Raw genomic sequence first — 24,561 nt, forward strand, 5'->3', positions numbered from 1 at the left:
TTAGTTTTTTTTGTTGATCTAAATCTAGTTTAGGGAATTTTAGTTTTTGAAGAAAAATATCCCTATCCTCCTTCGAGGCTTGTAGGGTTTGTTCTCCATATGTTTGAGTATATATTTGTTCAAATACTTTGATAATTTCCTCATTTCTTGTATAGTTTTTCCCTTGGTAATTTACTTCTACTATAACGGAGGTGGATTTTTGTTGAGCGATAATTCTGGCCAATGCTCTGGAAGGAATTTGGGCTTTTTCTGCATAATTAGCCAACTGTCTTGTCTCAAAAAGATAAATTTCTGTTCTTGAGCATATATAGGTCTCTCTAGTTTTAGGAGGTCCATTTCCATTTCATTAAGGTTATTTATCAATTCTCTGTTTTATTTTTTATTTTCTCCTTTATTTTATGTTCCTCTTTCAGTTGGACTTTTTTATGATATGCTGCTTTTTTAATGAAAGTTCTTCTGATTTGTGTTTTGGTCGATGCCCATTCTATATCCATTGATGTTTGGTAATTGAAGATATTTACAAGGGATGTTTTTAATACATCCTCAATCTCTTTTACTACATCTGTTTTGAAAAGCAGATTAGGATTTAATGACCAGTTATTAGCTCTATTGTTTAAAAACTTTTTTTGTCCCATTTTATACTCAGTGTAACTTTGGAATGATCCGACAGAAATCTAGTGTGTATGACTATTGTAGGGTCCATGTTAATGAGTACTGTCTGAGATTAAAAAGAAGTCTATTCTCGCCCACATTTTATGGCATTGGGAGTAGAATGTGCAATTCCCAGTTTTATCTTTATCCTCATATTTAAAGGGGTCATATAGTTTGAAGTCTTGTTTAAGTTAATTTAAAGCTATTGTAGCTCGTCTATTATGTAGTTTGGTCTGGTTCAATTTATCCTTTCCTGGGTTTTGATGTGCGTTCCAATCACCACCAATTATTAGACAATGATCTTCCGGTTGGTTAAGAATTGGGTACAGTGACATGAAAAAGATGTTGGTTGCTACAAGGTGCACATACATTTAACACCATTATGGATTTTGGAAATACCATATTAGTAAATGTTACATAGCACCACCTCTGTCAGCCTTAGTTTCAAGTATTTTATCCTGAAAATGTTTTTTTTAATTATTATGGCCACCCCAGCACTGTTAGTTTTGTCCCCAGAAGCTATAATTTTGTCTTATCCACTCCCCCCCCCCAATATCTGTCCATTGCTCTGAAGTTAAATGTGTTTCTTGTATAAAGATGAGATTAGCTTTGGTTTTCAGGGCTAAATGCAAAAACAGTTTCCTTTTTTCTTTATTTTGTAGTCCTTTAACGTTCCACATTTCAATTTCCCTCATTTATGTGATAGATATGCTTATTTTAACTGTTCTGTATGTTAATTTAGATTTATGTTTTTTGTGTGTGTTATAGTGTGTCATTGGAAAGCATCTAACTATTCCCACCCTACACTGTGCCTACCCACTATACCCCTGGACCAGGAATAAATGGGGGAATACAATGTGATTTTAGTATGTACCATAAGATTCCCACAAGTATTAAATTGTGTTTTTTCTTTACGTATAGGTTTGTGACATGGTATCCCCCTTATGTTACTAAATATAATACAGACAAAGCTTAAAAGACTAGTTCTCTACAAAAAACACTGCTGCGTCATATCCCTAGTCTCAACCTTTAAACTATTATACCATTAGAGTGCAGCGGTTAAAGTACAAGACATACAGCTTATAAGTTTATGATCTATTCCTCCTAAAAGTGGGTTTTTAAACATGTTAATGATCAAATTCTCAATTAGATATGGCAAAATATACAACAGTGTAACCTATATTTTTAAGCCAGACGTCATATTTAAATGATCCTTCTCCATATAGTTCTCTTACTTTCCCTCTTTTATATATATATATATATATATATATATATATATATATATATATATATATATATATATATACACACACACACACACATATGGATCTACTAATATTCACCGAAAGCACATTTCACCAAAAACACAATTCACAAAAACACATTTCACCGAAAGTTGTAGATGGCTTTTTCCTCACTGTAGTGCGACCCTGGAGTTAGTATATATAGTAAGGGTGTGTGTGGGGGGCACCCCCCCCCACATGGGGGGTGTTGGGGGCGTAGCCCCCCACATATTTTATGTATATATTATTGTCAGAACAGTAATGTATTGCAATGACATGTATTCATGTATATAATTAAAAATATGTGCGGGGCTATGCCCCTCAGCCCCCATGTGAGGGGCGGTGCCCCCCACCCCCTTGTTATATATACCAACTCCAGGGTCGCACTACAGTGGGGAAAAGGCCATCTACAACTTCCGGTGAAATGTGTTACGGTGAATTGTGCTTTCAGTGAAAAGTGCACGGTGAAATGTGTTTCAATGAAATGTGCTTTCGGTGAATAGTAGATCTTTGTCAGCCTCAGTTTCAAGTATTTTATCCTGAAAATGTTTTTTTAATTATTATGGCCACCCCAGCACAGTTAGTTTTGTCCCCAGAAGCTATAATTTTGTCTTATCCACCCCCCCCCCAATATCTGTCCATTGCTCTGAAGTTACAGTTTCTTGTATTAAGATGAGATTAGCTTTGGTTTTCAGGGCTAAATGCAAAAACAGTTTCCTTTTTTCTTTATTTTGTAGTCCTTTAACGTTCCACGTTTCAATGTCCCCCATTTATGTGATAGATATGCTTAGTTTAACTGATCTGTATGTTAATTTAGATTTATGTTTTTTGTATGTGTTTTTTATATATATATATATATATATATATATATATATATATATATATATATAAATATATATACATATATATATATACATATAAATATATATACATATATATATATATATATAAATATATAAATACATATATATATATACATAAAATTACCCAGCTTGTGTTCAGGCACTCTTCTGTAGCAATCTATAATAAACTCAGATTGCATTACTGGCATCTAAATAGAAGTGGGTATATGGGGGGGGAGGGGATAAGGATTGCAAGCTTAGGCAGGTATATATACTAAGACTTGTTTAGATATTTATAACTTCTGCAGTAACTTGTCATATAATTCCTCTCCTCTAAACTGCTTAAACTCTCATTCCTACAGTTATTCCAGTTAAACATCATTATTTCAAATCAAGAACCATTTACTTGGTCTGGTTCTACCACACTTTTGTTGTTGTGTCTTTCGGCTTTTCCTGGTTAGGGGTCGCCCCAGTGGAACTCCGGTCCGCTAATGATGGTAGTTGATTTTTACATGCAGAGTTACCAGCCCTGACACACAACCTTCAATGAAAGTACGCCCATTCACGCACGTCTCCACGCAGAAGACACTCTAGCTAAGAATCGAACTGGACAGCGTCTTACAGTGAGGCAACAACGCTACCGCAGCACCACCACCGTGGGTCTTGTTCTACCACACTCGCATCCAGAAATTAAGACTGGATTCTTTACAATAAGCTTGTATTGGAGAATCAAAGTCACAACTTTGTTTTGGTAAAACAGTACCTTATTCTTGTGATTCTTCAAAGTTATGTTTGCAGGCTTTACTAGTCATCTTTCAGCCAGCTGTTTTCTTATGTCAATTTTTGTGATTTTGAGTCAGAAATCACTTCTTGGTCTTGCTGTACCTTCCTTTTAGGTCGTTTTGGTTTTATAGTGAAGATTTTGAGCTCGAAGGGGGACTGCTTTAGCATACCAGTTTTTTGGGAAATGGTGTCACCTTATATTACACGCATCGGAAACTGCAGTTGAATTTTAGTTCCTACCCGGTTTTCATTTCCTTTTCCTGTGTTCCTCGTGGCTTTTCATTTCCTTTTCCTGTGTTCCTCGTGGCTCCCATCATTGATTTAAGGGCCTAGGCAGCAAGAGGAAGCTCTCGGGGTGTGTATCCCATCACTCATAAATCGGTTGATTTTTACTCAAGGGTCATTTTTAATTTCCATGCATTTTATTTAGTTTTGGAGGTGGAATCTGCTTGAAAACTGACAGGAAAGTCTCTTTTGCTTCCTTCGGGTTAGCAATCATGTATTTAACATCTTTTGCATTGAAAATTAGAAAGTTTGGGTATTTCATCTGGAACTTTATTTTCTTTTCCAGCAGAAACTTGCAGTATGGAGATAGAAGTTGCCTTGCTCGCCTTATCTGAATAGGCAGATCTTGAGCAAAGGATATTCCACTATTATTCCAGGTGAGTGTCCCTTTCTTCTTTGCTGCAAAGAGTATTTTATTTACATCTTGATAGTTTAAGATTTTGGCATACACAGGTCTTGGTCTCAAGGATGATTGAGCTTCTCTCAGAGCTCTGTGGGCGCTCTCTATTTGTTGTGTTGCTTCAGAATCATCTAGTAAAGATTTTAGTACGAGTTTGATAGTTGGTATTAGATCAATGTGCGACAGTTTCAGGGATTCCCCTTATGATAATATTGTTTCTCTGAGTTCTTGCTTCTAAATCTATTATTTTTGCTTGTAGACTTTGCAGCTCTTTGTCATGGGAATCAGTTCTCTGAGATATAGAGTCTAATTGTATTTCATTTTCTAATATTTTTGCTTCAGATTTTTCAGTTCTGGTTATAATTTGATTAAATGAGTCTCCAAATGTTTGAAACTGTGTGGATAAGTCCTGTATTGCTTGTTGAATGGGCAATACAGCTGTTTTACATCTTCCAGGCTAGCTGGCTGTTCCAACTTGGTTTTATTTGCAGGCTTGGAATTGCCAGATTGCTTATTTGTCCTCTGTCTTTTTGGAGTCGTGTCTGCCTGGTGAGGCTAGTATCGAGAATTTAGTTTTAGTTAAAGTCTCCATATTATTTTCTTCTTTCGACATCTTACTTTTAGGTAAGTTTTGCAGACTATGTATGACAGCAGGGCCACAGCACCACACGGCTACAGATGATTTCTAGAATCATAGCTAATCCTTTTGTTTTAAAAGGAAGCTGTTGCTTTTTTTCCCTTCTTTTGAATGCTGTTTGTTGTCTGGAATATATATTCAGTTGTATTTGTTTTTTTTAGTCTGCGCTGTCTATTGGGTTGATTATAATCCAGGGTATTTCAGTGAGCTAGGTGCTTGCAGTGCTCACAGAACAGCGGCCATCTTGAACTAGATGCCAAATTCTGACTTGTGAAAATGATGAACCTTACCATAACACCCATTGGGTAGAGGCCCTGATATTAGATCCAAGGAATATCAAGCAGAACACAGCTACTGCTTCAGTTTGTTTTGTCTGACCAGTTCACACGGTTACTGTCTGCTACTCTGAGGAGTGCACAGCTCTATCATTCCCAAAAATGATCTTTTTGCAATGTGTTATGACAGTTGCGTTATTATACTCTTTTTACTTCATCATTACAGCTATTTACTCATTTTTTTCTCCACAAAAGGTGAGAGTATGTGCACTATCAATGACAGTAAATTCTAGTGAGTCAGTGTGCAATTACGTTGGAATCCCTGGGAATGTGCGCTGCTATCAGAAAGCTGTTGGAAACCATCACCCATTGCCAAATCCTCATGACTTCCCTACACAACGGGTAGGACTTGGTTCCCCCTTTGCTGATATACCACACTACTGGCATGTCGTCTGACTGGATAGCAATTGCCCCTGACAGGAGGACAGATTGGAATGCTTGCAACGCTAGAAGCACTGCCCTCAGTTCTAGAACGCTGATATGCAGGCTGGCCTCCATGGGTGACCAAGTGCCTTGGACTGTCTTTCCCTGGAAATGCCCCCTACCCAATCAGGGAGGCATTTGTGGTCACTATGGCCTTGGGCTGAATGGGGGAGAAAGGACGACTCCAAAGGTCTTCTTGCTTCATCCACCAAAATAAATCTTGCTTGCACTGATTTGTTATCCAGATCTGAAAAGACATGGGATGAGTCAAAGGGGAGCACCGTGCTAGTAAATAGCCACTGAAGACACCTCATGTGAAGTCGTGCCAGGGGAACTAATATAAATTGATGCTGCCATTGATCCTAGCAGTTGAAGGACTGCCCGAGCTGAAACTTTGTCCTGACAGTATCACCCGGAGTGGAGACCTTAGTCTTCCTAACCTGTGAAGTGGAAGGGAGACTAGGCACGACAGAAAGTTGAATGTTGCCCTTATGAATTCCAGACTTTCAACTTGCATTTCTCGTTTACTGAAATCTCTAAGGTTTTTACAAACTTTAGGGTGTAATGTAAGGCTGAAACCAGTAGACGCTTGGTAGGGGCAGTAAGGAGCCCAATCATCTAAATACAGAAACACCAGGAATCCTTGCAGTCTCAAGTGAGCTGTTACCATTGCCATGCATTTGAACACTGGGGGCCATAGACAGACCAAGGGGCAGCGCTTGGAATTGGTAGTGATTGGCTCCCAACTGGAAGCTGAGAAACCTTGAGCGTTTGTTCATTTTTATGTGGTACTACACACCCTGAAGATATCAAGCACATTCAATTGTCTTTCTCCAGAAAAGGTAGGATAGACTGAACTGTGACCATCCGAAATTTTGTTTGCCTGACAAATCTGTTTATGATGCTGAGGTTCCAAGATTGGCCTCCAGTCCCCTGTCTTTTCTGGCACTAAAAATAACCTCTAGTAAAAATCCAGATCCTATGTGGTCTGGTGGGACTGTGTGGATGGACACTTTAAAAGCAGCTTTTGTATTTCATGAGCTGTTACTTCCTTGTGACTGGGTGGAACATCACGAATGTGCCTTAATGGCCTTGGGTAATGGCTGAAAGATATGCAATAACCTCTGCAAATCGTCTGACCCAAGAATCTGTGGTTATAGATGGCCATGCAAGGTGGTGCAGAGAAAATAGTCCCCCGACTGCTTCCAGAGGTAATCAGTCTGCTCTTCAGGAGCGCTGACAGGGCTGTCCAGAAAAAGAATCTCTATCTCAGATTACATGGACCCTCTCTGCCTCTGAAGGGGCGTCTTCTAGACAAGTTTCCCCCTCTGCCCCGGGGAGTAAACTCGCCATGAGTGTCATGGAAAGAACCCTGGGATTTCTTGTACCACATCTTTCCACTCCTCTGATTCCTAGAGTAGGATCATTGGGGGTGGAAAACCAATGCCCATGGCAGACAGGGTTTTACCATCCTTTTCACACCTGGCTAAAGTGTCTTTTACCTTTGGGCCAAAGACAGAAGAGGCCTCTACAGGAGCATTGAGAAAGGAAGACAAAGGGATCCGAAAATCACATAGGCACATCCAGGTGCAATGCCTCATGACAACTCCTGCACCTGCTGCTCTAGCCTCCTATTCGGTAGTATGAGAAAACAGCATGGACATGTCAGATATACACTCCAGGGTGGCAAGCTGTGAGGCAACTTTGTTGTGTACCTCATCCGAAACTGCTCCTGTTGTGGTTTCCAAGAGATCTGATATTAGGTTTCTCTGGAGCCAGGTAAAATGTGCCAAGTAGTTCAAGGACCGAATGGCAAAGGTTGATTAAGAATATACCCAATACTCCGATAGGGGGATGGACAGTAGGGCTCTCCATGGTGAGCTAATTTTTAGTGGCCACCGCCACCACCATAGCATCTACTAGAAGGCCTTTGGACTAGCGTGGGTTGTCCTCCGGAGAGAGAATTTTGCCTGGTCTCCAGGGGACAGGTTCAACGGTGTCAGGATTCTTCCAGGTGTGCTGCATGATGAACTGAACCAATTAATCTGCAGGTGGGGTCACCCAGGAAGTACAGGGTCAAGCAGAGAAACCCTGCTAGAATACAGACTCCTCAGAGGAAGGGGTGGTGGACTTAGTCTCACCACTCCTTTAAAATTTCCAGTAAGTCTCCAAAGGAGACATTGTCAGGGGGTGATCATGGGGACCCTTTCCCTTCATTGTAGTCTGCATCTTCGGTGAGGCATTCCTCGGGTGAATCCATGTGCTTCCTATTGCAAGATCTCTTGCGGGATACCTAGTCAGTGGGGATGTCTGAGGATTCTAAAGAGTGGGTACCTTATGGAAGGGCGTCTTGAGGTTTCCATGCCCGGTGAACCAGAGTAGTGGACTGTCAGCTGCGGTTCAGAGAATAGATAGATATATATATATATATATATATATATATATATATATAGATAGATATATATATATGGGTCACCGCTGCCGAAGGGACCAGCTGAGAGCCTGCAGATGCAAGTGCCTTCTCCCTCACCTGGAAAGCAGGCTTGTCTGAAGAGGGATGGGAGACATCGGGACCAGAGTTACACCCCGCTCTGAGCCCACCCCCAGGGAAGGAGCCACGAGAGGACTCTGTTCCGCCAAAACAACTGGAACCGTAGTAGATGGCGCCATAGAAAAAATAGGCACAATACTAGGGATCACAGGGCCGACAGACCAAACTCAAGAGGATGGCTCGTCTCAGAGTGAGTCGATGGCCAAAAGGTAGACTCCGGAGCCATGGTAAGGTCTATCAATGAAACTGAAGCTGGTACTGGGGTAGGTGCAAGTGTCGAGGGCTCCAACACTCCCAATGAGGTCAGGAGGAGGAACGTATGTCAGAGTCTGTGGAGAAAAATTCCTCTGCTCCGGATAGGAAGGAGGATTTGGGATTCTTCTGGCCGCCAGGAGCTGATTCACAACGTACAGTTCCAAAAGGCTCCTATAAGAGTGGGTTGACATTCCTTATGGACAATCAGGGCGTTCTAGAAAAGGACTGCACTGTTGTCCAAAAAAAGGGATCTGCTGACTGGGAATATCGGGTCAGAGTTAATATTTCCACTTTCGGCACCAGGTTCGAAGGACCAGTAAGTTGTATGGGGGGCAGTGACTAGAGTTGGGAATATGATTTTTGGTGCTGAAAGGGACATTGGTACTGTAGTAGTTAGTTTGTATGGTAGATGTTTTTGTTGGTTCTGTAACTACGATTGGTACCGTAGTAGATGCTTGAGGCATTGGTGTAAAGGACGGTACCGTAGCTGAAGGCTGAGGTCCTGTAACAGAGGATGGCACCATAGAAGAGGTTTGAGGCCCTGGTGCCAAGATTGCTTGTGTCAGTTTTGCCTTTGTTCCAAAGATTTAACCAATCTTGAGTCACTGGCATGAAGAGAGGAAGGTAGAGAGTGGCTCCTATTTTTGTGTTCCTTTTTAGGAGGGTTGAGCCCTCCGTCTCAGATAGAGCCTCCAAGAAAGGAGTTTTTTAGGAGACCTTTAAGAATAGATTTATTTTTTCTTTCCATCAAAGTATGGGTGCAAAAGCCCTTATACAAGTCGCATGGGGGTTGGACTTTCAGGTGCAGAACCCAGAGACAGTAAACACAAGACAAATGACTATCTGAATTTGGCATTTTTCTCTTAAACTGATCACACTGCTTAAAGCCTGTTGATCCTTTTTTTATCATCCATTGTCAACAATAAAGCAAAACTTAACAAAATGTCTGAAGCAATTAGCAATATACACAGTGTCAAGAAAAAGGAGTTTTTTTTTTTTTGTTACCAACAATGGTAAAAAGGAGAAATACCTAACAGGTAAAAAAGAAAATAGAGAAAAGAGAATGGAGGGGGGATACCAACAATGGTATGACAGTTACCTCAGAGGTAAGGGAAGGCCTGTTACCAGCAATGGTACAAAGAATATCAAAACCTTGGTAAAGAAATAAAGCAGTACTTAAACAAGTAAACACGGGTAGCAAACTCTAACAGACAAACAAATTACAATATCACAAGTTAGAGGAAAACATTTTTACATATACATTTTTAAATGACTTAGCTTGACAGCTGGGGTCTATATTATTTGAACAAAGTTTTCTAACTTCGAATACCATATAGGCGACACCATATGGTCGAAGTTAGAAAACTTCAAATAGTGAAAAAAAAACAAAAAAGGTCACCTAACATGTTAAAGCAGGGGGGCAAGCACCTTTGCACCCCCCGCTCTTTAAATATACCAACTCTGAGACAGCATTACAGTGCAGTAAAGGGAAGTCTTCCCTTTACTGCATTATAGTGCAGTCTTGGAGTGGTTATATTTATTTAAAGAGCGGGGGTGAGTGAGGTGCAGGGGGGCTTGCCCCCTTGCCTACAACCCTTAAGTTTAGGGTTTAGTCTTTTCTTTTTTTTTTTCCAGTATTCAAAATTTTCCAACTTCGACCATATGGTGTGCCCATATGGTACTCGAAGTTAGAAAACTTTGTTCAAATAATATAGACCCTGACAGCTGACCTGACAAGTCTTGATACAATATGTGGCAAATGAGATCTGAGGTGAGAGAGAGAGAGGCACTACGGGTAAGCTTAGCTCGAGAGTATTTTTGGCTGGCACGAGCTTGTTATAACGGCAGATTTGGTTCCAAGAATGGAACAGACACCCATCAGTAAGGAATGAATGAAAATTAACATCAGATTATCAAGCAGAACAGCTACTGCTTCAGTTTGTTTTGTCTGACCAGCTCACACAGTTACTGTTATTCTTTGTGGAGTGCACAGCTCTCATTCCCAAAAATTATCCCTTAGTAATAATGTGTTATGATAGCTGTATTATACTGTCTTTTTACTTCACTATTATAGCTATTTGCTCATTTTTCCCTCCACAAAAGGTGCAAGTGTGTGCAGTGTCAATGACAGTAAATTTTAACGAGTCAGCAATTTCTATGTCCATGAAAGGCTATGCTGCAAATAATATATTGCATTTCTCTGTCATTTCCTCCTTTTACTTTGGCTGTCTGGTTACATATGGACAGTGTTTGCACTTTGGGCTCCTACCTAATGCTACAGGGAATTATCAGGCAACAGCTTCCTCTGGTATGGTACATCTTGTGAAGACTTGCTGCAAACCTTTTCTGGGCAATTATGACAGCACAGTACTCCACTCACTTGCTGTCATGACCTGAACGTCACATCAAAAACAGGTTCTGGAGCCAATTTAAGGGCAGTAAAAGTCAGATTCAGACACAGAAGGCCTTACTTCTGCATATACATATCTGTACTGTCTGTTGAAAGGCCACTAATGCAACAATAACAGTCATGTGAAACACATGCACGTGATTACGTTTCCTCAAACTCCACCTCAGTCTGTCTTAAGCATGGTACAGGTTCTAGTACCAAGGTCGGATAATGCATCATCTACCTCTTTCAGGAGAAACTTATCAAGCACTGTCAAAACATTTTTCTCCTTCCCCATGTAGTCTACAGAGTCACATTCCACAAAGCTATTGGCTTAAAAAGAATGCCAGACATACACCAATCCCTACCTTTAAAAATAACTTGTTCAAAAATAATTATAAAAAAGTTAAAGGTTAGTACAGAATTGTGTTTGCAGCTTTAATGACTATGCTGCAGTCAAGACTCCTGAAAACCACATTCAAGTCCAAGGAAAGACTAGACTGCCTTCTACCAGCCTGAAGATCCTTCCTTGACGTGCAATCTCTGGGCATATGAAAGCAAAACTGTATTTTTTTTTTTAATATTTTTTTTGGCTGTACTTTACATTACTGTATGAACATTAAGTATTCTTTCAGTCTTTCAAAACTTCTCATTTGTACATACTCAAGACTTGACTTTTAAACTCAACAGGTCCCACAACCTTTTGTATATTACCGCGTAGGCTTATCTGTTTTGTACATTCAACATACTTCGTTCAAGGACCTTACTGAAAAGGGTCTCTGGACCAGTTCAATAACCCAGTTAACAAATGGAAAATATAAACAAATTCCCCATTTAGTTATCCTAGCATCCTTGCTGTGATGGTAAGTTACGTCCCACTTATCTATTCCTATCATTACTGGGTTTTTCTACCTAGGCTAACAGCACATTTAAAAAAGCTCACCTGTAAAGAGTTCTGGAGCCATGTGTATTGGAGTACCTACAATACTTCCAGACATCATTGCCTCAGGCTTACAGAATCCAAGGTCGGTGATCTTGGCACGATTTTGCTTGTCTAGCTGTGAAACAACACAAGTAATTAAGTGCAAGAACTGTGCAATTACCCTGCTTGCAGACACCACAATCATACAATTTTAATTAGCACCAGCTTCCTTATACGTTCTATGCAAGATAGCTTTTGAAGTCAGGCAGTGTTTACAAAATTCATGGTGGACACTGCAGAGACAAGCAAGCAAGCAAGTAAACATCACTGTGAGGACTATTTTTGTAAATACCCTTGTGACAGATGTGCATATAAAGGAGACCAAGCTCTTTATACAGCAGTGCAAGGCATGGAGTACTGTAATTTCTCAGTTTTGCAATTAACACTGTTAGCAGTATACCACTATGATTAACTGTGAGAACATTTTTCATTTTTTTTCCTGCACACTTTCAAAATGAAACCCAGCAGAAGACCGGAAGAGCATAGGCTACCCAAGTCTACCCACTGCAAACAGGGAACCAAATAAATAGATTATATGCCAACTAATTGGGCCAATTGTCCCTTTTATGTTAGACTCTAAGGATCTTATATGACAATGCATTTATGAAAAATTGTTACTTTATATGACATCTATTTGGTCAAAAGTTAGCTCTTCATTCTCAAGGATGTGTCTTATCTGCTTTCTCTTTGCCCTCCATTTACAAATATTCCTGTATGCATCCTTGAATACTCTGCCTGTTCACGATTCCAAAACACACATTTGCATGAAAAACATTATAACATTTCTAGGGTGGCTATGTGGCACAAAAAGTTAAGTATGGTTTAAGAACTTACCATAACAGTAGATCTACTAATCAATGTTGCAGTATTTCTTGCTTTTGGGATATCTTGCCAAGGGCTGCCATACGTCCACCTAACATTCCAAAGCCTGAGCCCTTCCATGCACTGTACATCAGACATGTCTTGCGCTCGGAAGAATGAGGTACACAAGTAAAACAGTGTAAAACTGAATTGCCCAAAAGAACAGGAGCAGCAGAGGAGGCACAAAAACATGGCATGTGTAAATCAGGAAAAGTCCCTGCAGACAGAGGGGGGAAAAAATCTAAGAGGGAGAAGGGACAGAATACCCTAACAGTAATAAGTAGGACATTAATGGTTATGGTAAGTTATTATAACAATGTACTGTACTTCCTTAATCACTGTTGCAGTATTCTTACTACAGGGAAAGTACTAAACAGAATGGGTGGAGGAGGAGGAAGTAAATTAGAAGCCCTCCAAAAACTTGTGCAGGATGGACCTAACAAAACCTGCTCAGGCCCTTAACACATCCATCTGATGGTGCTTAGTAAAAGTACACACAGAAGACCAAGTAGCAGCTTCCAGAATGGCTCTAGCCTTGAAAAAAGCTCCAGAAATGGCAAATTCCCTTGTAAAGCAGAGCTTGAAGAGGAGGAAGCGGTTTCCATTAAAAAGGACAGCAAAAGAAAATGGCTTTAGAAATCCAAGAAAAATATCTTGCAGGCAAACTGCCAATTTCTTATCCTGAAAACAAACAAAAAAAATGCTCATATTTTCTAGTCTCTAGTTTTGTCTAGGTAGTATCTGAGCTGTGTATGCAAATCAAAAGAATGAAGTATCTCCTCACTTTAGTTTGAGAAAGGAGTGAAGATGGAATAACCTAACTCAAAGACATATTTGACACCTTAGAGATAAAGGCAAAATTAGTTCTTAGAGACGCTCCCCTGTCAATGTGGAAAACAGAGAGGAATGGCCATAAAAGCCAGAGGTTTAGAGAGACTTGTTGGTGATGCTAACTTCAGATAAAATCGTTTTCCAGGTACGAACTCCAAAAAAGAACTGCTACAATAAAAAAGCAAGCAGGCTGTAAGTACTCCAAACCACACTATTTATTGTGAGCGCTTTCTTCAGAGACAATGCTCCAACTTCATTAGACAAAAGAAAAGAATTAACCACTTTATATACTTGCAAGTGGATGCAATTAAAGCAATCACAAATTAACCATCAGTAAATTACATTCACTAATTCATGTAAGGTTATAAAAACGTCTAACTCCATTGTGGCAACAGTAAACAATTCAACTAATACAAGATATCTTCTCCATCTACAATATGTACACTTAAAACCACATACAAAACATATCAGAAACCTATACATAAATACATGCATATAATAAAAATATATACGTTAAAGATTAAAAATTAACAAGGTGTAATATCTTTTCAGCTAAAATACTGGGGGAGCTAAACACATAGTTGATACAAGTGTGGGTAATTATAAAGTAAAAATTAAAACTTGAATGATTTTTACTTAATTATTCCTACATTTAAAAATGCAATTTATGTACATGAATATATATATATATATATATATATATATATATATATATATATATATATATATATATTTATGTGTGTGTGTGTGTGTGTGTGTGTGTGTGTGTGTGTGTGTGTGTGTGTGTGTGTGTGTGAGAGAGTGAATAAAAGACCAAAAACATGGTCCAGTACACAAGTATATATAAATGCAACCTTATGGTAACTATGACACTGACTGTAGGTAGGCAAAGACCAGTGTGACACTTACTGTAGAAAGGCATACAAAATATACTTAAACACTTAGAAAAACTGAAGTGCTGGTGCACAAGCTATAGGCACTACCTAGCAAGTGCTTTAAGCTTTAAAAGACATTTGATTGATACATATTCGTTAAGGCCAGGAGGTATGTGGACCAATGTGCGAACTTGCCACATAAGCTCACATTCCTCAAGTTTAAGTTCCCATGGACCTCCTCATATATTATGTTCTAACTGTTGTATTACTGCAAACACAAACGTGCGAGTGGGGTAATCTAAAATGTGTTTTGCCAATGCATTTGTAGTAATCTGTATATGCTGTACTGGTGTTTGTATATCCTTTGTTTTATTTTTCTTTTGGTTTTGCCAATGTAGTATGATGCGCACTCCTCGCACACAAGGCTACACAGACTACCCCCCTTTGGTGTCGCAGTTAAATTTGTCTTCTATATTGTATGTTCTGTCCCTAATACAAAGTTTGTTGCCAGTCTTAATAAACTTACACTGAAGGCAACTACCACATTTTGCCATACCAAAACTACCCTTACATATTTTTCTCTGTTTCTCTTAACAGGCACTTCATATTGGATCCCGCTCCTATACGTAAATCGTGGGTCTGCTTCCAATATTTTATCAAGACCATTGTCTTCCAAAATTATGGCCCAATTCTCAAGAATGTCCCTAATGTTTTTGGAATCTGAGAACAGGCAACAAGAAATCTTGTGCCTCTATCAAGTGTTGGGTTTGCCCTCTTTTGAATTGGCTGTTCAAAAGATGTATGTATTGTTTCATAGCCTTTGTGTACAATAGGTCTAACAGCCTTTTAGTATTTACCTCATGGAAGATGTGTTCAAGAAAACAGTGGGTACCCTCTCCTGAGGAACAGATTTTAACAAATCGCATTCTATCATGTAATCATTGTCACTCGAAACCATCCTAGCAGCCCTAACTACCTGTCCCTTGACAACAGCCTTCTTCTGATAAGGATAGCTGCTTGAAAAATGTAAAAAAGCATTCGAGTAAGTGGATTTACAATAGATGGTGGCCGCATATCTACTTTTCGCCCCATCTTTAAACAGATATACGTCCAAAATGTTAATGGAATCTATGCCCACTTGTAATGTAAATTCCAGAAACTCTGTTAAAGTGGTGATAGCTGCAATAAAGGACTCTATACAGGTAGCCTCACCTTTCCAAACAAAACGCGTCATCGTGGTATCTTGTATACCAAACCACATACTCTGAACATTGTGTTAAACAAAAAAACTCTCCCAATAGGCCATCACACAGTTGGCGAAACTGCTACCACAGGGTGAACCCATTGCAATACCTGTTTTCTGAAGATAAAATTGCCCATTAAACCATAAGAAATTGTTAGACAAGACTATGTCTAGAAGGGTTTTGATGACAATTTCTCCACCATCCATCCCTTTCATGAGCAAAAATTCTCTAACCCACTCAATACCTAACTCTTGTGGTATCACTGTGTAGAGATCTTTAATATCTACCGTGAGGAAGATAAAATTCTCATTAAATTCTAAGTCGTTTATGTTCTCAAGGAAACTCCATGAGTCATGGTAGATTTGTGGTTCAGTTTTTATATAAGGATTTAACTTATTGTCCACAAATTTAATACTTGCATACATAATAGACTCCCTCCCATCCACTATGGGTCTGAATGGGGGGTTATTCAGGTCCTTACGGATTTTAGAACCAAAAGCATTGGTATAACAGGTGCTGACATTGTCAAATACTGAAGTGTGTCAATGTCTATGCTCCCTTCTAGAAATAAATCATTAACAATGCTATTAATCCTCCTAAGCGCCACTGACTTCATTAAGGCTGACATGCTCAAACATCACTGTTTAAACTTTCATTCGATTTATATATTTGTTTTGGTCCATAAAGACCAGACCTCCACCCTTGTCAGGCTTCATGGCTCTGCTATTACATAAATTTAACAAGTTAATGAATTCTAACTCATCAGAAGAAATATTCTAAACATTCATGCTGTTCGAATTGTTAGATAACATAGCTCTTAGGTCCATCTCACAAACGTTTTCAAAGATAGCCAAAGACTCTTGAAGGGGAGGGTTAAATAAGCTAGACACTCAAGTTTAGTGAGTGAAAAATTAACACCCATAAGACATGTCAAGTTAAGTTTGCGTACAAATAATTTTAAATCAATGATGGCTTTGACTAAATCGGCCCTTCTGATAGGTACAAAAGAGAGTCCCTTGGCAAACAAATTTACCATGTCATTATTAATGTCAAGAGAATTAAAATTAAAAGATTTTAAAATCTCTTTCCAGACTTAAAAGGATTTTTAAATTGTCCTGATTCATCTCCTTTGCCGATTCTCGCGTCTCCTCTGGTGTCACTAGTTCCCGCTGTTCCGCCATTGATTGTGTTGGTTCCCCCGACACTCCTGAAAACCCTGTTTATTCCTATTCGCAATTGTATTTGCAACCTCTCTTTGTTGGGGGTTATTAGTTTGCTGCTGATTATTCCCAATCCGCTCGCTGCGCCGTTCTGAAGGTGTTTGTATGTCTGGTTCAACATTCTCTATGCTGGCAGCAGAATTCAAATTGTCCACGTCATCGAGTGGGCATTGCTCAAGTGACTCATGAGCATTCAGCATAGGTTTAGAGGTTTCCAGTGGCGGGGGATAAGCCAAACCCTTTGAATAATCATTAATGTCTCTTACAATTTTCTTTTTCAGTCTCAACGGCTTTTGCCAGACTGGAATCTATACTTGAGAAAATCCTGCCATAATCGAATCTGTACCTTGCAAAGTCCATGTCCCTAGTGATAGTATGCACCAACATTTCAAGCTCAGACTTGAGCGACTTGATTTCCAAGGTATAATGTTTTATGAGCATTTTGAGAAATTCTACGCATTGCTGATCGAATAAGGCAATCAGTTCCTGATGGAACACAGAATTGTTTACCGGATAGCACCATTGGCGTAACCCTTTGAGCACAATTTTTTTTTAGAGACGCACTCATGAAAATAGGACACCAACAGCATTTATAGAGTTTTTGGTCCCACGATTTACGTATAAGAGGGGACCCAATATGAAATGCCTGTTAGAGAAACAGAGAAAAATATGTAAGGGTAGTTTTGGTATGGCAAAATTTGGTAGTTGCCCTCAGTGTAAATTTATTAAGACTGGCAACAAACTGTGCATTAGGGACAGAACATACACTATAGAAGGCAAATTTAACTGTGACACCCCAAAGGGGTAGTCTATGTAGCCTTGTGCGAGGGGTGCGCATCATACATCATTGGCAAAACCAAAAGAAAAATAAAACAAAGGATATACGAACACCAGTACAGCATACACAATTACTACAAATGCATTGGCAAAACGCATTTTAGATTACCCCACTCAAGTTTTTTTGCAGTAATACAACAGTTAGAAAACAATATATAAGGAGGTCCATGGGAATTTAAACTTGAGGAATGTGAAGCTTATGTGGCAAGTTCGCACATTGGCCCACATACCTCCTGGCCCACATACCTCCTGGCCTTAATGAATATCCATCAATCAAATGCCTTTTAAAGCTTAAAAGCACTTGCTAGGTAGTGCCTATAGCTTGTGCACCAGCACTTCAGTTTTTTTTAAGTGTTTAAGTATATTTTGTATGCCTTTCTACAATAAGCATCACACTGGTCTTTGTTTGCCTACCTACAGTCAGTGTTATATTTATCATAAGGTTGCATTTATATATACTTGTCTACTGGACCATGTTTTTTGGTCTTTTATTCACACACACACACATATATATATATATATATATATATATATATATATATATATATATATGTACATAAGTTGCATTTTTAAATGTAGGAATAAGTAAAAATCATTCAAGTTTTAATTTTTACTTTATAATTACCCACACTTCAACTACGTGTTTAGCTCCCCCAGTATTTTAACTGAAAGGATATTACACCTTGTTAATTTACAATCTTTAACGTATATATATTTTTATATGCATGCATTTATGCATAGGTTTCTGATATGTTTTGTATATGGTTTTAAGCATACATATTGTAAATGGAGATATCTTGTATTAGTTGAATTGTTTACTGTTACCCACAATGGAGTTAGATATTTTTAAAACCTTACATGAATTAGTGAATGTAATTTACTGATGGTTAAAATTTGTGATTGGTTAATTTTGCAAGTATATATAAAGTGGTTAATTGCATCCACTTGCAAGTATATATAAAGTGGTTAATTGCATCCACTTGCAAGTATATATAAAGTGGTTAATTGCATCCACTTGCAAGTATATATAAAGTGGTTAATTGCATCCACTTGCAAGTATATATAAAGTGGTTAATTGCATCCACTTGCAAGTATATATAAAGTGGTTAATTGCATCCACTTGCAAGTATATATAAAGTGGTTAATTGCATCCACTTGCAAGTATATATATAGTGGTTAATTGCATCCACTTGCAAGTATATATAAAGTGGTTAATTGCATCCACTTGCAAGTATATATATATATATATATATATATATATATATATATATATATATATATATATAAAGTGGTTAATTGTCTTTTCTTTTGTCTGATGAAGTTGGAGCATTGTCTCTGACAAAAATGCTCATAATAAATAGTGTGGTTTGGAGTACTTACAGCCTGCTTGCTTTTTTGTTAGTTTTCCAGGTACAAAATTTCGAACTGTAAGAGTGCTGGTTCAAAAGGTGGCCAGGTTAGCTTTTCAAGAACACAGTTTAGGTTCCAAGAAGTAATGGGGTTTCTTGGTGCCTTAAAATGAAGGGCATCTTTTAGAAAATGTTTGATCTCAAATTAGAAGAAAGTACTGGATCCAGTGGTAGACTGGCAGAGATGGCTAAGAATGAGCTTTAACAGGAGACTGTCAGACCACAACTGAGCAACTCGCACAGATTGGAAAAAATAGGAATTTCCACAGAAAGAGGGGCCCTGGTCATTGTGACACCAAATATTGCACCTCTTCCATTTAGCTACACATGACTTTCTATTAGCAAGTTTTCTTACCTCCTGTAAAACCTGAAGCACTTTCCATTCTGGCACTAACTGAGAATCAAAACCTGTCAGTGTCAACTGTAGGGTTAGAAAATGAGGGTGAATGAGAGATCCACTGCCCTGTGTGACGAGGTCCATCCTGAGGGGTAACTTGCGATGACTGCCTGTGGGCTAGTGAAATAAGGGCAAACCAATGCTGTCTGGACCAAAAGGGAGTCACCAACAAGATTTTGGGCCTGTCCAACAATCTTGTGAAGGGTCTCTGGTAACAGAAGAGGGGGAAATGCATACAGGTACTGGCCTCTCCAAGAGAAAGGCATGGTGCCCAGTTTCCAAGCCAGAGGACTTGACAAACAGGAATAGAACTTGAGTTGTCTGTTCTAAGGGGAGGCAAACAGATCAACCAGAGGAGAACCCCACTGAAAAATGTCCTAAAAACATCAACTTGTGAGGATATGCTCAAAGTGTCTGCCACTACTTTCTGTTCTGACAGAATATATACTCAAAGTCAAAGCCAGTGAATTTTGTCATTCAGACCGCACAACAGTGCAACTGAATGAAACTTTGTTACTTCAAACTCAATGTGCATACAACATATACTGATATTAATACACTTATACTAAAGCTAATCCAACAATAACATTAAGACATTTATGCAGTGCAGTAACAAGTAATGACATGCACCAAGACTACTCCACTTGCATGTCTTCGCCAGTACCCAAAATACTGCACAGATCAAAATCAGACATTTCAAACTGCACTGAATGCTAACTTGGCATACTGCACAGAATGTTAGCTTGGCATTAATACTGCACATAAGGTACAAGATTGTACTTTCATAGAGTTAATGCACACGTCTGTGAATTGCTTCAATGTTGTAACTCCAGGCCGCCATCACTAGCATGGTGTATAATACTGGAGTTCAGAAGTCTGATGGCTTGTGGAAAAAAGCTTCTATGAAATCTTGTGGTTTTGCAACATAAGCTACAGTATCTCCTGCCTGAAGACAAACACAAAACAGACCGTGGGCAGGGCGAGTGCAATCTATTTTCATGGCTCTGCTGAGGCAACGAGCAGACTGCAAGTCCTGGACAGATGGGAGTGTGGACCTGATAAAGCCCTCCGCCACTTTCACCACCCTCTGGAGAGATTTGCAATTTGAAACCATGCAGTTTCCATACCACACAGAGAGATTACTAGTCAGGATGCTTTTGAAGGTACTCCTGTAGATTGTGAGAACTGAAGGTGGTAATTTTGCTCTCCTCAACCTGCTTATAAAGGGTAGATGCTGTTGCGCCTTCTTGACTATGCGATTAACCAAGAAAAGTCTTCAGCGATATGCACCCCCAGGAACTTGGTGCTCTTCCCCCTTTCCACTATTTCTCCTTTGACTGCAAGTGGAGAATGAGCCTTACATCTCTTCCTGAAGTCTTGGCATTATCTCCTTTGTTTTATTCACATTGAGCGCAAAGTTGTTGTCACACCAGACAGTCAATTGGTTCACCTCCTATCTGTAGGCTTTTTTCATCACCATTGCTGAGGATACCAACCACTATAGTATCTTTAGCAAACTTAATGTGGTTTGTGTTGTACCTAGTGATGCAGTCATATGTCAGCATGCTGAACAGCAGGGGACTCTGAACACATCCTTGAGGTACTCTTGTTCAGTGTGATGCTCATCAAGGTGTTGTTGCCTATGCATACCTTTTGTGATCGGTCAATAAATCCAGAATCCAGTTGCATAAGGAGTGCTAACATCCAGATGGACCAGTTTCTCAATCAGATGTTGGGGGAAGACCTACACTGCCTGAAGAATGGTTTCAAATGGCAAAGCCCCTTGCTATCAAGCTAGCTTGCAAAGATGAAAAGACTTTGTCCCCCTTGCTTTTGTGCACCATAATGGTGATGTTACCCGCAAACATTCTAAGGGGTCAGGGAAAACATAGGTAATGCAAGGACTGAAGAGCCAAACTCAAGGCCTTCATTTCCTTGACACTAGTGTGTTCAGTCACCTCTTGAGACGATCAAGCTCCCTGGACACTGATGCACCCCAGGCTAGGTCTGAAGCACATTTAACACAGATACCGAGTGAGGGAAAGGAACCAGAGAAGTAAACCTGGATTTAGAGATATCCAGTTGATCCAAAGAAATTCTTTCCTTTGGATTCCTCTCTTTCCTTGCCAAAGTCCAAAGAATGACAATGTTGAAGCTAAATTACTTTCAGATACCACTGGAACTTCCTCATACCAAGTTAGGCAAATGGAAACATCGGGATAGTGGATGCCATGAACCCCAGTACGCTTAGGAACTCTCTTGCAAGGGAAGAAGGGACTTAAAGGAGGTTGTCAAACAGAGGACCTTGGAGGGAAGAAAAGCTGCCATAGTAAGTCTGTTCTGAAACCCAAAAAATTGATCCTGATAAGGCATCAGAACTAGCTTTAGATTTAGAGTGATACACGGCTACTTGATACTGACAGATTGGGTGTTCTTACTTTCTTCTTTATACAATTTACCCAGCAGCCCAGCATTTACAAAAGTTAGGCTAGTTTCAGTTTACAATTAAAAGCTTTGATCTTCCTCTTATGCCAGTAAATGTAACAGTTGCTCTTAACTGTCACCTAAGCCTTTTAATGGTCAACCTATTCCCTCACCTTCTCTCATCCCTTCTGTGTTGATACACACATGCAAGTTTTCCTATTACTTCCTTTACTCCTCCCTTTTAAGAGAGAATCTCTAGGAAATTTAAAAAAAACAGATTTGCTGTTCTAACTGAACCTGCAGTGAAAGTGGGGGAAGTGAAGCTTAAGTACCATCAGATATCGGCTCACTCCAAACTGCCAACAGTACTACAATAATCTCATCACTACCTGCCATATATAAATCATAAATGCATTATTTTGTCTCAAATATTTTTTTCCAAAATGTTACTTCATTTTATAACACAACCGTATAGTAACAAGAAAAAACTATAACTAAAAAAGCAATATACATAGAACACTTAATATTTCTAACAGATTACACAATTTTGTCCAAGCAATTAAATGATTTGTGCTGTTAGTCCTTGCTTTTACAGTAGCACTCTCATTCTTACAAATGTATTTCACAAGATGAATAAACTCAACTTTAAAGACAGGAATAGATTGGGATTTCCAATTTTTAGTAATAATTTTCCTTGCTATAGAGAGGATAGACCACAGTAAAAAGGTTTGGTTTTTAGGAATGACTTCAGGAACAGAAAAGGATAAAGGAGTCAGAAATTATACAGTTTTCATTCCACAGAGCTTTACAAAGGTATTTTAAAGTCTAACCAAAATGGGGACATTTTTCAATTAACAGCTGTATGTATCCAGTCAGCATCAGGGTGTCCACATCTCCAGCATTTCATTTCATCTTTCTTGTAAATTATTGCTAGTCTACACGGAATGAAAAAACATCTACGTAAAAATTTCCATGTGTATACATGCCAAAGAACAGGGAAGATGTGGATTCTTTCACCAACTGTAAACAAAGTTCATCTTTTTCTGAGAATACTTGTTTATTAACTTCACCCGCGGTGGTGGTGCTGCGGTAGCGTTGTCACCTCACAGTAAGACGCTGTCCGGTTCGATCTCAGCTATAGCGTCTTCTGCATGGAGCCATGCATGAATGGGTGTGTCTTCGTTGAAGGTTGTGCATCAGGGTTGGTAACTCGGCACGTAAAAATCAACTACCAATCATTAGCGGACCGGAGTTCCGCTGTGGCGACCCCTAACAGGGAAAAGCCGAAAGACGCAACAACTTATTTATTAACTTCACTTGAATAATTCCAAAAAGAAACATATTTTGCTAAAATAATTTGAGAATTTAATAACTAAAAGATATGCATGAAGTGTTCTTGGTTGAACTATTAATTGAGATAAAATCCAATATTTTTAAGTTACACTTATTGTATGCCTCTGAGGGTACGGAGCTTAGTATGTATAAAATATTAACAAATTTGGATGTCCAGCCAATTGCAATTTTGCTATTATCTGCTGATCAAATAGTCTGCAAGACTTATTTTACTAGCTGAAAGAAATTGATTCCAACATAACAGGTCACCCTTCTTAAATTCTAACATTTTTTGAGTATCAAACATTCATTTGTGTAAGCAATAAGAAACAATTAAATTCTTAATTGATTAGAAAACAAGTTTTTTTAAAAAGCAATATTTGGTTTCTAAGAGGTGTAAGAACAAGTTTTTACCTTTCACTTTGAAGGTATATTTTTAAAATCCATATGAAGATGTTTGTATGTATTTGAGTATATGGTTCAGTGTCCTATTACTATTTAGAAGTAAGGTTATGTATTGATTTCCAATACAATGTATAAGTATTACTCCAAAGCAACACTGTTAATAAATGCGGAGTTTAAATAAAAATTAATATTTGTAAACCTTATACCTCCTTTATCCCAACTTGTGGTGTGCAAGAGAAGAGAAATTCTTGTTTTTTTGGACAAAGGAAGTTGAGTAATTTATTAATTTTCTGTTTAATTTTGACAGGTGGGGGAATTAGAACTTGGCCAATGAATACAACTTTAGGTAAAAGTTAGTCTGTCTTCAAACGTGAAGAGGAGTTTGGTTCAACTGTCAATTAGACTAGTAATGGAGTTTACAAGCTGCTGGCAATTAGACGCGAGTGATTTTTTTTTAATAACTGGATTCAATGATGACACCTAGACATTTAATATGCGTGCTCTTCCAGTTTCTCTTTTTAATCTAAAGTTTCATAGTAACATCTTTATTCACTAGAAGTGCCCGAGTTTTGTTATGACCGAATTTTAAGCCAGATATGTTTGAAAGGAAGTCTAGATTATGTAACAGGTGATCTACTGAATTTTTAATACCATTAGAAGTTATTAGTAGATTATCAACAAACAGTTGTAAATTGGGGGATAATTTGGCTGACACTAATGCTGTCATTACTTCTAACATAATTTGCAAGAGGGTCAATAGCCAGGGCAAAGAGTAATGGGGAGAGGGGGCACCCGTTTAGCAGCTCTTAATATTTTGAATGGGCTAGACAGATAAGACCCAATCTTTCCATATGGCATGGAGTTTTCATATAGTTTTTTTTAATTAATCCTATAAAGTCTGGGGGGAAAT

The 24,561-nt window shown here is 38.7% G+C and overlaps 1 protein-coding gene across 1 annotated transcript in view; it reads right to left on the minus strand.

Annotated features, from left to right (window-relative positions):
• DSTYK (dual serine/threonine and tyrosine protein kinase) overlaps positions 1 to 24,561 on the minus strand; it is a 1,161,378-nt gene that overhangs the window by 251,444 nt on the left and 885,373 nt on the right. The window contains exon 11 of the mRNA XM_044076801.1: positions 11,778 to 11,892. Coding sequence (XP_043932736.1) covers positions 11,778 to 11,892 — 115 coding nt within the window. The remainder of the gene's footprint in view (positions 1 to 11,777; positions 11,893 to 24,561) is intronic.

This window comes from Protopterus annectens, chromosome 7.part0 (assembly GCF_019279795.1).
Source record: "Protopterus annectens isolate FY-2018-M chromosome 7.part0, PAN1.0, whole genome shotgun sequence".
NCBI classification, from domain to species: Eukaryota; Metazoa; Chordata; order Ceratodontiformes; family Protopteridae; genus Protopterus; species Protopterus annectens.